This window comes from Neolamprologus brichardi, chromosome 2, assembly GCF_056152115.1.
Source record: "Neolamprologus brichardi isolate AB-2024 chromosome 2, ASM5615211v1, whole genome shotgun sequence".
In the NCBI taxonomy this organism is placed as follows: domain Eukaryota; kingdom Metazoa; phylum Chordata; class Actinopteri; order Cichliformes; family Cichlidae; genus Neolamprologus; species Neolamprologus brichardi.
This window is the reverse complement of record NC_142105.1, coordinates 21246211-21263424: the sequence shown is the minus strand read 5'-3', so window position 1 is coordinate 21263424 and position 17214 is coordinate 21246211. Positions and strand designations below refer to the sequence as shown.

Sequence of the window (17214 nt, the reverse complement as noted above, 5' to 3'; positions counted from 1 at the left end):
GCATGCACTGTAATTGGCAGCCTTTGTTAGCTTGCCTTGTTTGAATAATGACATTTAACTCATACATCAGTGATATTGATCCCTGTACTTCATGTCTTCCTGAATAGCCATTGATTAACATGTTCTCTTGTGTCAGCGCCAAACACACCCCATGTAAACCCAAGGCCACAGCAGATACACGTGCTTTCCATTTGCTTTGTTCGCCAAATGCCAGTTATGTACTAATCAGTTAGCACCCAGTCATATACATGTATGCCTTCCGTGTGGGTAGCAAAGCACTCACATTGGATGCTCCAATAATGTTGCCCTTTATCTTTGCACCTCTTTTTTTTCTTTTATTGCATCCAATCACTTTTACTCACTTCCCTCCACCTTCTGCTCCACTTTACCCGGTGACCTTGCCTCTGTAAGTATCTCCCTCCTTTCACTGTTTCAGTTACCGTCAGTGAATAGATACAGAATTTCATTTGTCTTCATGCGTGTTTGTCACTGTATTTCGCATTCAGTGTTGTGCAGCCATACTTCCTCTGACAGTAGTATCAAGAGCGTTCAATATTGCTCTGAATATGTGTTGGTGTCGTGCATCGTGTACATGGGAATTCAATGGGCCATGGATTGGATCTGGCATGGCTAATGGCTAACAGAGTGAAGAGCGATCTATGCGACATTACCCTGCATGTCACTCCCATTGACTTCCGTTGACTGTGCTTTAGTGCAGAGTGGCATCAATATCGCCGCCTCGCGCCATTCATGAAATGAATGTGAGCCTCAGGCTGAGCCGTACCAGAACTCCCTTTTTAATGCCGGCTATTTTCCCGCCGTTGGCCGGAATATTGATCTTCTCTGACAAGAGCGTTGGATATCATACGTGTGCAGCTGTGGAGTGAATGTGCTTCATCGCTGTACGTCTTTGTGACGCTCATTAAGATGTTTTTGTTAGTGCGCTGCTGGTGCGTGCCGTCTTAAAGCAATAGTTTGACATGTTGGGAAATTTCCTTTCACACTGAGAGCAAGATGAGAAGATCAATACCAATCTTGTTAAGTATCTGTCTGTTCAATATGAAGCCAGGAAACATCTTCGCTTAGCTTGACAGAAAGAGTAGACGCAGTGTTAAGCAGCTAGCCTGGGTCTGTAAAACGCAAGGCCCTAAAGCTCATTAACAATCGAGTTTGGGTAATTCATTCAGAAACCAAGCACCATATCTTTCCTGTAGTTTATAGACACCAGAGTACGCTGCTGCAAGCCAAGAAATAATCCACATTTATTTTAATTTCTCCACTCTGGTGTTGCAAGATCCTGTTTATATCTGGTTTCTACTAGAACCAGAGGATTGTCATCATAGTGAAGTTTCCAGCCTTTGTGCTAAGCTGCGATGACCCTCTAATAACATGGGTGGGCAATTAATTTTCCCAAGGGGCCACATGAGAAACCGGGACTGTTTTTGGAGGGCCGCACCAATAAGCTGAACACAGTTCTCCTCATTATTAATTTTCTCTTTATAAGCATTTTGATGTATTTCTTCACAGCAGTCCCAACTTCTCATGTGGCCCTTTAGGAAATTTAATTTCCCACCCCTGCTCTAGTGACTCCAGAATCATATTGAACTAACAGATATAAGAATGGTTTATAATTTCCCATCTAGCTCCCGACCATAAACTGAGCAAACTATTCCTCTAACAGGCCAGATCTTTTGGTTCTGCCTCTTTCTCTCTTAATTCAAACAGACAATCACGTGGATGCAGCCACCAAAAGCAGGACCAGTGAGGACATCCTCAGATCCTCCAGACTGTCTACCTACTCTCCAGAGCCATACAGCCAGTCAGAGTCTGACTACTACCCCTACAGCAGCTCCCCCAGGGGTACGAAACACTGCTGTTTCACTTATTCAGAGTGTACCGATGGCACACATGGGAGAGCGGTTCGTTTTGTAGCCATATTGTCATGTTTATCCATTTACTCGCGCTGTTGCTGTGCTCCCCGCGAAAGTGCAAAATTCATAAAGGGAATCTCTTTCATCTCTTTTCCTCTCCCAGCCTATCGGGCGCCGAGAAGACGCTTCTCCACGGGAGGAGATGAAGAGACTTGGAGCCACGGTCTTCAAAGAGTAAGAGCTTCATCATTTTCTCTCTTTTCTTCAACGTCACACTGAAGTAAGTCCCCACCTCAAAAAAAAGAAAAGAAAGAAAATCACCCATAAATAAATAAATGCACTTTTTTTTAATCGCACGGCGCCTGTGCCGTCCTCTTTATTTGCTTCTCTTGCTCTTTCTCTCTCTTTCGTTTAATTCAACAACGCGTCCTTCATTGTTTCCTCTCCACCTTCTGCTTCTCTCCTCGCCCTCTTTCCTCGCAGATTGGGAGTGGCATCGGGAGGATGATTCTAAAGGAGGAGATGAAAGCCAGATCTGGTTCCTATGACAACGACCCCTGGGGCAGCGCGAGGAATTCTCGTAGCGGGAGCAAGGAAACACTGAACACAACAAGCTATGGCACCACGGCGTACAACAACACCATCAATGGCTGTAAGGATCCACCTATCCCACCCACCCCCACACCCCCCAGTACATCCACCTCTTTTGTCTGCTGTTTCTTCTGTTTCAGCAGGTTTATGACTGTCTTTCTGTACAGCCCTATATGTTGCCACAAGGGTTTTTTTATGAGCCTCAGTATGTCGCCGGCGTTGTGAGGGCGAGGGCGTTGAGGTTTGCGGATGCAGGTCACAGAGGGTCATGGCCGCTGCTGGAGGCTGGGTGGTGTATTGAGATGGAATGATGACGAGTGTGCTTAACAGCTGTGGTAGGCCAGCGACAGGGGCAGATGTGGCCTGTCAGTGTTGGAGGGATATCTGATTTAGAAAATTTCAAGCTAACTTAAACAGAGTGCTCAACCAGGTGTGCTGAAATTCCAGATGTCACAAAGTCACATGCCGACTTGTTTCTCTTTGTAATAGTCACACTTCGCTGCTCATACAGTGTATAAGCTACTGGTTATTTTATCCTCTGACATTCAGCCTCACCTCATCTCTATCAGACAGGTTTTTTCCTGCTCCCTTTGCTTTCTCTCTCCAAAATTGTTCCATATGGGTGGATCTACCCTTCCATCTACCCCTGCATCTATGTGATTCTCTCACTCTCACAGCTGGTGTCCCATATCCTGTTTTATTTATGAGCGGTAAGATCTCTCATTAAAGCCGCTTCTCAAATGGGAGTGAGCGGGGCTGAATGGGACTCGGCTTGCTGGTGGTGTTTGAAAGGCAACAAAGGCTTGTAACTGTGCAAGCTTGGGTGTTGCAGTTAGATGTTGAAGCATGTAGTGTGTTTTTTGCACACTTGTGCATCTTATTTTTCTCGTTTTTTTTTTAAAAGATGCTTGCATGTTCCCTGGCCTTATTGCCCCTTTGATGTTTTGTGTTCCTCGCAGGGCTTGATGAATGTGGAACTTGCCCCCCTTTTTTCTTTAATTCCTCTTTTTGTCAAGCCTTTAAAAGACAGATTGATGTCAAAACTCTACACTTATTTTCCCTGATGAGGTTTTTCATGAATTTAGATTAGGCTCATGTGCTGCAGCATTTATTGTTTTATTATTGTTGTTTTTGTGACAGGTAATCGTATCATCTGTTTATTTTACAGCTCCTCGGTCACAGTACAGCACCGATAGCGGTAAGTTCATCTGCAGAGCGTTTCAATATGTGGCTCTGGTTTATTTAAATAGCTGGTTTTTTAAGGCATCAGTTTATTATTGATCTTTTCCTGCTAGTTTTAATACTCCCGGATTCTTCGACCAGCATCATTTGCACACATCTGGAGCTCTAGGGATATTTTTTGTTTTAGGTTAGGCATGAGCGCCATCTTATGGTGCCAGAATGCATGAAAACAACTGAACATTTAAGCAGCTCATGTCTAGACAGATATCATGCTGATGTGTTTTCTTTTTTCTGCTTCAGATTTTGTTTGTAAGTCAGCTTCACTACCGGGATATGGCCGCAACGGCATCCAGCGGGTGAGATCACACTGAACCTGCCAAAGCATGAATAGCTGTGACATATTCTATCATACATATTATTTAGCTTAATTCAAATAACTCTTTTGGCCCCTTTCACTTTTCATTATTACCTTCGGCCCAGCTTTCAAGCTGTTTTATTAGTTAATTCCCCAAAGCTTGCTGCTCTTGTTAATCTCACTGTCCTACTCTGTTCCTGCAGCCTCAGAGTGCAGATTGCTACCAGTACCAATATGACAGTGGCAGCGAGGTCAACTGGGGAAGCAGAGGTAATTTAATATGAATTAAAAACACCTTATTAGAGCCAAGCAATTAATCTAACATGCTTTTTTTTCCAATTGCACTGATTTCATTCTCTCTCTCTCTTTTCTCCCAGCAGAACACAAAGTAAGGCTTTTTTTTTTTAAATAATAAAATTCCACTCCTTTTGTACCTGGGTATCTGAAATGTGTGTGTGTGTCCTTTCCTTTATCCTGCAGATTTACCCCTATGAGTCGCTCATCGTCACCACCAGAGGGCGCAACAGGCTGCCCAAAGATGTAGACAGAGCCAGACTGGAAGTAAGTTAATGAAATGAGACATTAACGGCCAAAGAAATCCCAAAACCATGACTAGAATTTGAGACTTAATTTCTGCTATGATGTGTTTTTCCAGCGCCACCTGTCCCCAGAGGAGTTTGTCCAAGTGTTCGGTATGACCGTGGAAGAGTTTGACCGGCTGGCTCTGTGGAAGAGAAATGAACTGAAAAAACAGGCGCGACTGTTTTAATAACATACAGACGTGTGTTGAATACTGCCATAGAGCCGGAGACGGACTAACTGTAGGAGGGGACGGATAGAAATGAAGACTCCTACACAGTTACACTGCCATGCCCGAGAAACCTGTTCTACATCCCCTCATGTGATAAACCAAATTCTGGTCCCACCAGATGGACTCCTGGGATACCGAGAGACATTATGCACGCTGGACTGATAAACTTGTGTGCAACTTGTGTGGGGTGCAAGCAATAGAGACTGTCATACAGTAGTGTTTTGCTTTTGTTAAGCCTAAAGGATGAAGGATGGCGTGACCGTTAGTGACCAGAGCTGCAGTAGTAAAACATAATGAGGAGAATTTTGGCTTTGCCTTATTTGTTACGCTCTCTTAGGTATGACTGTGCAGCACCAGCAATCTGAATGAGTAGAATGTAGGTATAGCATATCATTTATGACACTTTATCAGTGAGAATGACTAGATGAAAAAGAGTGTGAGCCTGCGAGCATCGCTTTGCTTTTTTTTCTCTCTTTTTTGTTTTTGCTTAGGGATGCATTTTGTTTACCTGTGACCCCGTTTTCTTGCTCTCTCACAGAAACTAAGAGACCTGTAGTTTACAACAATTGATTTAGATATGAAAACCAAACTGAGAACGCAAATGTCCAATTTATCAGATCACTCTGGTTAAACTTGTCAAAGATCACCAATAGATTCATCTCACTGTGCAGCTGTGCGATAACCTAAAAGAATGTGCAATCACGGCGGTTCTGTCCTTCTGCTTTTCTACCCGTTGCAATAGAACGATGACTAAATGTTTTAGGATGAGAGTTGTAGTCATCCATTTGCATTTGCTTTTTATTTATATACTTTTAGAATGGTAATCTAATAATTTTGTAGCTCCAGAGATTATATCACTCACAGATAAAACACTCTGCAAAGGATTTAACGTGCCGACAAAGATCCAGGGTTGTTGAAGACTTTGAATACTGTTATTTTTGATTTTTGTCACTAAAATTAAACTTCAAATCAAAACCAGCCTCCTCTTTTTTTTTCCTTTACTAGCTACACTAATAGACTGTGGAATATTTGTTTTAGGCAACTGCCCTTATTTGCTTTCCAGGTGCTTGTGTAAGTATGAAGACTAGGGATGGGTATCGTTTAGGTTTTATCCGATACCGGTGCCAAACCGGTACTTTTGAAACGGTGCCGGTGCTTAAACGGTGCTCAAACCGGTGCTTAAAGAATGGAGAACACAAAATTGGTCCAAAACCTCTCATGTTCAGCTGTTTTTTTTGTAAAAAGATAACAATGTTAGCCTTTTCTGCAGCTATAGGGCATATATGGTATTACTCTTGGCTGGAAGCAGTACTTAAACAATGGAAAAAACACAAACTTTTTTCCAAAAACCTCTCATGTTTAACTGTTTTCCACTTTTTCTTTGGTCATTTTAGCCTTTTTGGCCAGGGTGAAGGGAGTATCTGCCATCAAACAAGAAGACAGCTGCATGTAACTACGACAGTGTTTGCTAGTTCACCTTACATGCATTAATGTAATAACGTGGTTAGCCTACTCAACGTAAATTATACACGAACAACATGAAGCTACTCACGCAGAGAAGAACGGCTGCTGCTGCCATCATCATCTGTCACCACCACACCCGCAGTAGATGCGCTCGGTGTGAGGTCTCGCAGCAAGCTATCAAATACGGCGCATTTTTCTGCTTTAAAAAAAAACGCTATGCGTTGCCAGGTGTTTCATCGGATTTGAGGTGTTACCTCCTTTGACAGTATCACAGTATCAGCTTAAAGCACTTGTTGCAGGCTGCTGAGTTTGCATATTTTGCTGTGAAGTACAGCCAGACTTTTGACCGCTTCGTCTTGGGCATTTTTACTCTGTAGCTCTGCTCTAAAAGTACGTACGTACCTGGGCCCGCCTACTATCCTCGGAAACGTAAAATGATTGGCTAGAATTCAAAGTGTATGACATCTCAGGGAAAAAAAGCACCGAAATGTGCGCTGCTTTTCCGTCTGGTTACTGCCGTTTATGTCAGAACCGGTGCCATCATGGCACCGGATACCGGTACCCATCCCTAATGAAGACTGATACCACCAGAGCCTGTTCACTTCCTGTTAATGCCAGCTGGGGTGCTCAGCAGTACTCACTGCATAGAGTACCAACAGTGTCGAGCCATCCCTCATTTCTTCATGTTTTATTTCAAAAGACTCAGACTCTCTGGTAATTTGGTCTTGAGCAATAGTTATCCAGCCTTTTGAAGGGTGTTTTAACTGTTTGTTTTTTATTTCCTTTTTTTCACTCATTTTCAGTCATGTCACAACAGCCGTCACTTCAAGATGCTTTACATTGTAAGGTAAAGACACCAGAATAATACAGCCTCTACAGCTGTCTATATAATACGGTAGAGGCTCTGTCATGGTTTCGGGCTCCCTTTCAGCCAGTGGTGTTGGGGGATTTTGTTAAAACTGATTGAATCATGAAAGAAAAAAAAGTACTGTCAGATTTGCATTCTTCAGCATGAAGATCCGAAACACTGCCAAAGCAGTAAAAGCACATCTTTAAAGAAAAACACACAATGGAACACTATGAGTCATGGTTTGGCCTACCCAGAGCCCAGACCTCAACATTATTGAAGCAGTGTGGGATCATCTTGACAGAGAACAAAACAAAAGCAACCAACATCCAAAGAAGAGCTTCGAAAGTCCTTCAACAAGCCTGGAGAACAGTTCCTGAAGACCACCCAAAGAAATCACAAGAAAGCTTGGCTATGGCTGTGTTGAAGAATCAAGGAGGTCATACCAAATATTGACTTTCAAGCTTGTTGGAATTACACAAACTCTGCTCTTGCCTTATATATTGTAGTTCTACACATGCTTGATTCCTTTTTTCTCATAGCAAATCCTAGCTTTCTGCTAATGCATGCTGATTGGTCAGCTATGGATTTAGGAGATTAAATGTTTTCCTTAATGGCACATTTTTTCCAAAAAGATCAATACAACAGATATCACTGTCATAGTGTGTTCAGAAAAAAATAAAATGAAAAATAAAACAGTTTTCTAGAGGTTAACATCAGTGGTCCTGTGAGACTGCTATCTGGAGGCCTGTGTTAGAAATTGTCTGCTCTTTGCTTATCTGAATTGTGAAATCATGGCAACGTCAAAGAGTGACTCATGGTATGCCTACCTGTGTGATTGTGCCTTGCACTAGCAGTTGTCTGTTTTGTCAAAACCCTTTATGAAAAACTCTACCTTTACTTTACTGCTATTTTTATTTGCTAACTATCAGGCAAGTCCCCTCTATGAAACAAGAAACTTAGAGTTAGACTTCTCTCCTATTTAAAAGGGGTTTATTCCCATTATATAGCTGCCTGGAAGTCGCACGGAAATCCTTTTACCTATCTGGCTGTCCTTTCTTTAAAAAAAAAAAAAATCTACTGCTTTTGACAGTAAAACCTCAACTTGCGCAAGTAGAATTGCCAGCTGAAACTCTGCTCCTAGGCAAGTACAGACAGGGATCAAATCATCATCTCTGCAACAGGTTCTTGTCTAAGATAAGCAAATAAGACATAATAGGCGCTTTAAGGGAGCAGCTAGGTGGGCTTGGCTTTGGACAGGGCCAGGCGAGTTCCTTCTCTTTTGTTTAGCGGACTGCAGACGAAGAAGTGCTAACTTTACCCTTCAAGCACACTTGTAACCTTGTCAAACACGAGTCATTTGTGGCTCCGAACTGTGCTGCTGCGACGGGAACTTGCTGGCTTTAGGACCCAGCAGATCAGCGGGTGCCTGCTGCTACTCTGTGTTGTATCCACTGTGGATCTATCAGCGGCGGCAGCAAGCAGCTCTCCACACGTCTTCACATGCTCGCTCACTCACTCATGGACCTGCAGTAGACTTAAGCAACTCTCACAGGGACAGCATCACAGCGCAATGGACACAAGCGGCCCCAAGTGTAAGTGTAAGCTGCTTTCTAATTCTTCAGCTAATTAAGACAAGCATGTGTTTGTTTATGGGAACTAATCATTTCTGGGAGACTGTCAAAGAGTGACACACACACACACCCTTCCTCTCACACTTTTATCTGCGGAAATTCTTGTTGGGTTTTCTACTTCACTGAACCCAAATGTTTACTGCCTCATTTACCTTCAACAAACACTCCACAAACATGTCATTTTAGACAAAGTAAATGTAAATGAAGCAAATTGAGTAAATGTGAACTCATGTGGGGCATCTACAAAGATACAATTGTAGTCCACTTAAAAGGAAAAGAAAAGAAATAAAGCTGCTTTGGTCTCCCCCCAGCTGCTTGGACAACCAGGAAACCAAGTGCAGACCCAAGACCCACAGTTTGATTGTTGTTCTAGAAAGTGAATCTCACTCATCCTGAGTCAAGTCAAATATCTGGATGTGGAGATGAGATCTTTACAGATTGGGTGATCCTGCTAGTAATTGTCGGGTATTGGACGCCAACGGCACAGAATTCTTTTGCACAGATCTCCAGGGATATGCAGTGTTTTTGTGTGTGTGTTGAATAGCCAGAAATACAAAATGTGTTTCCATGCCATGTGTTTTCTCTGGGCGGGGTGCACTCGCACCCCCTGCACAGCAACATGTTTTCCCACTGTAGCAAAAAGCATATACACTTGCCTCCGTCTGGGCTTTAGCTAAACATCAGAAGTGATGGCATTAATCAGGAAAGGTTTGACCCAGTGTAGCATTTCAACTCAGAACATATGGTCAAACCTGGAGTGATTTAAGCTGGTGTTGCTGTTTGCTTTTAGAGCTGTGAACTCTCAAATGGTTTTCATCGACTTGTTGCCCGCAGCCAGGCAGGTAAACATGTGATAGTGATTATAACGTTCAGCTTAATGGACGTTTTTACTCAGCTGACTGTAAATGAAAGAAAAGGGGGCAAACTTGCATGCCTACAAGAAAAACAACAATTCTTTTGGTCACTCCTGCCCTCCCGTCCTCAGTTTACCTCCTTTTCCATTCTTTGTGACTCTGTCAGCATATGAGGATTATGTTGATGTTAGCAGTGTTTTTGGTGTGGAGGCAAAGCATCTTAGGAAGGAAGTTTTTAGGTCTTGTCCAGATTTGCAGACGAGCAGAAAATCTCATCTGTCATTCCTATCTTTCTCAACAGAGAAACTCGTACAAACACACAAGAATGCATCTTGACAGACTGGGCTTTTTGTTTGTGTAAACACCACGAGAATAAACACTCCCCTGTCCCCCGCTTGCCTGCTTATTTGATCTGTCAGATATGTTATAATGGGCTAATGAGCATTCGTAAAGTTTGTAGCATGTCAGAAAAGATAAAGATATTAGTAAAGAAGCTCCACTTCAAGACATCCTGCAAAGTGACTAACACTCTCCAGGAGGCTGACATTGATAATATAGAAGAGTTCACGAGAGCTAAATCTTTTGTATTTGTGAGGAGCAAACTAGAAGTCAGCTTCAAGAACAGAAAGGTCAAACTAGCTCTGGGACTGCAATCTTTGGACAGACGACACTAAGATCAAAATTATAGAGAAAGGTTCAGGACCTGAAGTATATCTTTCAAAGCCCAGTAAATGCAGTGATGCATGGGTGTGTGTCTTCCAGTGGCATTGGATCACTAATGTTTACAGATGACGTGATAGGAGATAGAAGCAGCCAGATAAATTCTAATGCTTATAAAGATTTATACACATCTTCTGCTTAGATTCAGACAAATGCTACAGAGTTGATGCGAAAGAGCTTCATGGGACACACGGGGAATGAGGAAGAAAACATACTGCAAAAGGCAAAACAGGGGTTTTTGTGTCACGCAGGAGTCAATCACCACATCTTTAACTGATCAAGTTGCACTAAAAGCTAAAAAAGAAAAACCCAAGGCAGCGAAAATGTGCGGAACTGCTTTTGCAGTTAGAATTCATATGTTCAGATATCAAACCTAAAAGTTGACAAGTGGCAGGTAGGAACTTGAATGGTGTGAGCCAGCGACTGTCTGAGCCAGCTGCAGCAGCAGCAGTGTAACAAAGGTTTTGTTTCCACAGTCGACCTCAGTGAACAGTGTGAGAAGCAGAGCATTCAGGTGGGTGTGAGAAGGGTGAGGTCGTCCCTGCAGAGATGCATCGCAGCAATGGGGTTTGCCTGTGATTAAGCCCATCAGATATGATGAATTGAAGCTATTGTCAGAGCATGTGGAAGAACTTGTAGAGAAAAACAATAGACTATGGAGTAGAAAATGATGCAGAGAGAAATGCACAAGTTCACCACATGCAAATCCCTACTCCGTATATTCATTTCTGCTAATGTGACAGCGTGCTCCACATTCCACTGAGTACTATATGAAAAAGACAGCCAATGTGTTGCAGGGCATCCATGCGCCCGTGCTTGTGTGCCTGTTGGAATGTCATTCCAACCCCCACCATCCTCTTAATATATTATTCACATAGGAAACGGCTCAGAGTAAGAAAATGTTCTTCTTTTCATGAAGAAGACTGAGTTCTGAGTTCTGAGCACTGTTAGGAGACAACAGATGTTTTAATTGGTAGCGGTTGTATTAAATCACAATTTCAGTGGTTTCAGGTTAGCAGTGCAAAAGAGAGCAATTAAAATGCTGCCCACTTTCATCATCTATGCAGTGGTCAGGGGACTTCACTGTGTGCACATTTGTGCAACACTTCCTGATTATCTGCTGGGTGATCTGCATTTTTATGTAACAAACAAAGAGTCCTTATACATTTGGCTTTTCTCCAGTATTTTACAGCTTGGCTTTTTACCATTAGTTTTAGCAGCCAAAATGAGCAAAATCTTAGCTTCCTATGATGTTGTCCTCCTTGCTCAACTTTCCAGTTGAGTTCGATGAGGTCAAGGAGGATTAACAACAATAAAACCATCCTGTGGTTCAGTTTAAATGTTGTTCGTTTAGTCTGTTTCGCATCCTGTTGTAAATGAAATAGCCAGACGTAACAAAGGACAGTTTTAATGAATTCTACAGGCCATAAAATAGCATTCACCTTCATTTACAGTTCAAAAAAACTCACTTTTAAAACTCAAAGAAAGCTGCCTGTTCTCTGGTGCAAAGCTGTTTCCAGTAGAACTCTAGATCTTTTCTATGATGTGATGTATACAGTATAGTGTTATTGTAACTAACCTGAACCACATGAACGTCAATGAGACCCAGAACATATAGAAAAGGGAATCTCCCTTCCATATAACCTTTGTTCAAAAGATTCTTTGTTTTGTTTCCCTTTTGAGACTTTAGTAGGAGTATTTAATTATGAAGAAGCTTTGCAGACATGGGTCGATCACACATGTAGCATACATTAAGGCATTTAGTATGATATACGTGTATGTATGATATATGTGTTTCATCATTCATGAGCTCTAAATTATGGATGATTGTAGACCAGCACTATAAGAAGTGGAATTCCCCCTCTTTAACCCTATGAGAACAGGAGATCACTATGATTCATATGGCTGTATATGTGTGCGGGTTATGTGAGTGTATGCGCATATGTGGGCGTGCACATGTAGCCAGTGGTCATTCTCCACACAGCTGTTTATATAGGGTTTCCATGGAGACCTGCATCACACCACTGTAGCAGGGGACTATAGAGTGTACGTGACACTGAGGAAAAAAAGGTGTTTTCTTATGCTGCTGACAGTGAAAAGGGACTCTGCCTGAGGTGTGCTGGCACACAGATACAAGCAGTACTTACAAAAGATTAAGATTTATTGGCAAAACTTGGCATAATAGGACTTGTCTAACCTGTTATCAGTTAGGACGTCTATATGTGACTTTCGAACAGATGTGAATTAGGGTGATTTATGAAACAGGTACAGAAATGTTTTTTGTTTTTTTTTTTCATTTTGCTTTAGGGGGTAAAGAGACATGTTACCGACAACACGTGGTGTGGAATTCACAAGAGTTTCGGTGTATGATGTGTGATGATGTATACCACAAAACATTGTAGCATAATGTTTGATATTATCTACATTAAAAAAAAGTAGATTACATGCTTGGCTCTTTTGAAGAAGTGCGGTCTGTAAAATGATATTTTTAAAGTCTTTGTGTCAGTTTATTGTGGTTCTTTGCTCCAATCACTGTCAGTGAAGGAATTATTGTTATTGTGTATAAATGCAAAAATGACTGTAAAAGTAAAATATTGAAATACTGCAAAACAGCTTCTCACCTGTAGGTTTTTCCCTGTTGCTGTGCTTTGGCATTCTTTTCATTGGACCATGAAAAAAGCAGGACAAATTCTGGTATTTCATATAAGAACGTCTTAGTGGCTGGAGCCGATCCCAGGTTACACTAGGTGAGTCACAAGCTACCCTCCCACCTATGGTCAGTATAGAACAGCCATTTAACTATGAGCGTCTTTGGAATGTGGGAAGAACCTGAAAACAAAACCCAAGCAGATAGACTATGAAAAAAGACTCCAGCCTGTCAATAGCTTATTATATTGTAATGATATTTAATACTTTGCAGACTTTCCACCTCCTTTGTTTTCTGCCTCTGTGGTTTCATGCTTCTTTGAAGACTGAACACATATTGCACTTAGTGAAAAAAGAACAAAAAAGAAGTGAAACTACATGAGGCACGACATGCTAACCCATTACCTAAAACACTGCATGGAAGTGTGTTGAAAGGTAACTTAGTAATGATTTAGTAAATGTTATTTTAACTTTTTAGACATAACTGTTGTTTATAATCAAGACTCATTTTATTGTTTACACTGCAAAATCCATGCCCAAAGTCATCTTCATTATGCATTTAAATGCTCTTAAACTATACAATACAAAGGCAGTTATCAAGGCCTTCTTATGGCTAACATGACAGATTCAGACAACAGAAATCTCAGCTTTCTGGTAAAAACTGAATACAGCGTTTTAGTTCAGATCTTATTAACACAGAAAATCCCAAGTGGAGACAAAGCAACCTCTCTCCTCCTTCTGTGCATGTGTGACTGGGATTCTGAGCGTGTGCGTGCATGCACGCGCACGTAAATGGTGTGTGTGAGTGTCTGCCGGCGTCTGTTCTGTCTATATTACCCTTGTCTGTGCAACATCAGTGCTTCCACTTGCAAAATAGCATCTTTCTCAGTGTGTGAATACTTTTCTGTGAGGGAGACATAGCATTGTGGTGATCTCATAGGACTGAGGGCAGATACGGGATCTGAATAATACTGACTGCACTGTAGGGGCTTTGTCTAGCAGCAGGCTGAGTCAAGCCCTCTGTGCCATCCTGGACCTGAATAAATCAGAGCAAAAAATGAAAAATGAGAGCAAGGGGATGAAGGTCTAGCAGGCAGACATCCCTTTGACCTTTGACCTTAGTCCATATTGAGAAATGCCCAGATGCATATGTTTACACCTGGTGAGTATTACTGTTGATCAGACTCTTTCTACCCATCTGTTCATTTTTGTCTCCTCCCTTTTTTTATTGCATTTTATTTTTCAGGGTCACTGGGAAGATCGGCCCTGCCTCACAATGCACTGATAAAATACAGGGAAATCCCCTGGGCACTTTGCCATTCTGTTACTGTGGTAATGCATGAACAGGCATCATCAGCTGTTGAGATGCTTCTTCATCACACACAAGAGATTTGCCACAGTAGACTGGGGGGTAAAGGATTGTGGGAGTCAAAAGTGGAACTCTGCTACACCAGAAGAAATCTTATTTCAGTAGTAGGCGTCAGTAGTACAACTTCAGTGTTGCCTCTTTCAACAGTGTAATTATTTCACTAAAATTATTTCAGTAACATAAACCTTTCTCCCATACCTGTCAGATACAGTTATTCTTAGGGCCTGATAGCATGGGATTCTTGCTAAAGAGATGCAGAAGCTGCTGAACAAACATCACCAATGTCAGGCGGGAAGAAAGAGCAGAGTTGCTTTACTAACCTGACCTCTAACTTAGGACCTTGACTGTCTCTTTGAGATAGCAGCTCTAGCTATCACCGTCTAAACATCAAAAGCTTCTGTGCTTAATGGCTGACCTTCAAAGAGCCAGTTAATGCTTAAGCAGGTGAGCGGGAGTGCACAAGCCCATACTTCTCCCACACTCTGACCAGAAGTGCCCCGGCCACCATAGATACCTAATGAGTTTGAGTATTTTCTCTGTCTGGGGTGAGCTCGTTAGAATGGTGTAATTAGTAGGAGCAAGGATGCAGGATGGAGCCAGAAATCTGTTAGAGACAGACTGCACGACGCAAACAAACCAAATTTAAGTGATGTGTAGAAATATTTGCTTTGATTTGGGGAGAGGCTCAGGGAGATTTAAACAAAGATGTTAGATTGGAAAGTAATTGTGCCGTGAAACGCATGCTCTGCTGAATGCAACGCTGTTTATCGCTCTGTCAGTTTCAGGTCAGTGTGCCGGCCAGTTATTGCAAGTAAAAGTAAACATCTCAGACAGAATAATACTCTACTCGCGTAGAAACTCAGCATATCTATGTCCTTAGAGAGTCCCCATCACTGTTATATTTATTGTCTTTGCTCATACACTTGCATCATGGAGTGTGGGATCGTTGTTGTATTTTATAATAACCTGAAGCAGCTTCCCGAGTCCAGTAAAAACAGTGGGGGTGGAGCATGTTTTTTTCTCTCTCCTTAGCCATATACGTTTGCAGTTCCTCCAAAACAAATAAGCTTTTCCACATGTTCTTCTCACCTGCTGCTCAGCTCTAGTTTTGTAGTCTACATTTAGTATATATGTTCATTATCACTGCTCTGTCTGACATTACTACCTACACAATGAATGCCTTAACAAAAAGGCCATGAGAACATAATTATCACTCTCAGGGTTTTTGCAGTGATCGTGTATTCAAGGCTCTGTTTTATTGTTTCTTTGAAATGCAGCTGCAGATGCATTCTCTATTCTAACTGGCAAATGATCTAGATAGTAAAATGAGAATGGGGTCACCAGAGACGCTGCAGTCAAAGTGGGAATGGGTCAGCTGACAGGAAGAGGAAACAGAAGGCTGGAGGTGATAGGTGATGTCATCGGCAGAAAGAGGAAGTCCATCTCTATTGGGGGCCATATGAGAGAACCCCATAGAGATGCTCAGCCCATTATACTAATGATGGCGAGGAAAAATGCTTTGTTTTGCTACTTTTTTAAATCTGCCTTTCAGGGTCTTCAGTAGGTAGTTTAGAAGTGCTGGCATAACCTTTAAATACCCACACTTTCTACTCTATATGCCAGACATGCTTCCAATGAATGGACTCTTATTTCCTTAGCCCTCAAAAACACAGTCCTCTATCGTAATGACATCTCTGTTTTCAGGCCCGGCAATATTAACCAATAATAAGATTTACTTAAACATTCATTAATTTTAAACTAATATATTTCTTTGGAGTGTATGTTGATAAAAACTATAAGCACAGCAATATAAAATATTGTCATTTTTTGTGTTTAAATGTTAAGTAAATATATCCAGCAAATCATTAGTATTCAGTTGATGAAGTGTCTGAAAGTCCAGTATTTATTTTCCCTGTGGCTTTTTGCCATCCATCAACTCCTCCAGCCTTAAAGTTTAAATGCTAACCAAAAAATAACCAGGACACCTAGGGAAAGCATAAGATAATGTGCCAAGAGAGGAGCTGATGAAAATCAGGTGGGGCAGAGACGTATGTGAGGCTGGTGTAGGACATGAATGAGGACAGCGAGATAGTGGTGAGGTGTGCAGTCGGAGTGACAGATGTGTTCAAGGAGGAGGTGGGATTGCCTCAAGAGTCAGCTATGAGTTCCTTCTTGTTTGTAGAGGTGATGGACAGATTGAGAGATGAGGTTAGACAGGAGTCTGCACACGACACTGTGACTGTGTAGAAGATAGCCTGGAGAGGTGGAAGCATGCTTTGAAGAGAAGAGGAATAAAAGTCAGCAGAAGCAAGACAGAATACATGTTTGTCAATGAGAGCAAAACAGGTGTAGCTGTGAAGGAGCAACGGAGCAGAGTTAGTGAAGGTGGAGGAGTTTAAATATCAGGGATCAACCATCCAAACAAATGGACAGTGCACAACCGAGGTGAAGAAGAGTGGAGATAAGTGTCAGGAGTGATGTGAAGGATAACAGCAAGAGTGAAATGGACAGGGTCACCAGGATTGCACTGACAAAATGACAGTAGGTGGAGCTGGAGAAGGAAGAATTGATTTTCATTGGGAGACACCAGGATTTGACAAGATTCGAAGTTAATACACAAGTGGAACAGCTCAGGTTAAGCAGTTTGGAGACAAAGTTAGAGCAGCAAGGCTGAGAAGGTTTGAGCATGTGCAGAAGAGGGATAGTGGATATATTGGACAGAGGATGCTGAAGAAGGAGCTGCCCAGGCAAGATGAAAAGTGGAAGACAAGAGAAAAAAACCCATGAAGGTAATCAAAGGGGACATTCAGAGGCTTGGTGTGAGAAAAGTGGATGCCAAGGACAGGGTTAGGTGGAAACCGATGATCTGC

General features: G+C 42.0%; 2 protein-coding genes across 6 annotated transcripts in view; both read left to right on the top strand.

Moving 5' to 3' along the window:
* The window catches only part of ablim3 (actin binding LIM protein family, member 3), a 47342-nt gene extending 41562 nt beyond the window's left edge, over nt 1-5780 (top strand). For 2 of the 4 annotated variants that reach the window (XM_087848301.1, XM_087848298.1), the window contains 6 exons: nt 1744-1860; nt 2035-2105; nt 2355-2523; nt 3631-3660; nt 3945-4000; nt 4203-4401. In XM_087848301.1, coding sequence (XP_087704427.1) covers nt 1744-1860; nt 2035-2105; nt 2355-2523; nt 3631-3660; nt 3945-4000; nt 4203-4283 — 524 coding nt within the window. In that variant the 3' untranslated portion in view covers nt 4284-4401. Of the gene's footprint in view, nt 1-1725; nt 1861-2034; nt 2106-2354; nt 2524-3630; nt 3661-3944; nt 4001-4202; nt 4402-4479; nt 4561-4654 lie in introns of those variants that run through there. The other 2 variants (XM_006781707.2, XM_087848299.1) reach the window with 2 other exon arrangements.
* A 2803-nt stretch (nt 5781-8583) lies between these two features.
* The window catches only part of afap1l1a (actin filament associated protein 1 like 1a), a 28779-nt gene continuing 20148 nt past the window's right edge, over nt 8584-17214 (top strand). Inside the window, exon 1 of one of the 2 annotated variants that reach the window (XM_006781710.3) lies at nt 8584-8716. In XM_006781710.3, coding sequence (XP_006781773.2) covers nt 8695-8716 — 22 coding nt within the window. In that variant the 5' untranslated portion in view covers nt 8584-8694. Of the gene's footprint in view, nt 8723-17214 lie in introns of both variants that reach the window. The other variant, XM_035912144.2, reaches the window with a different exon arrangement.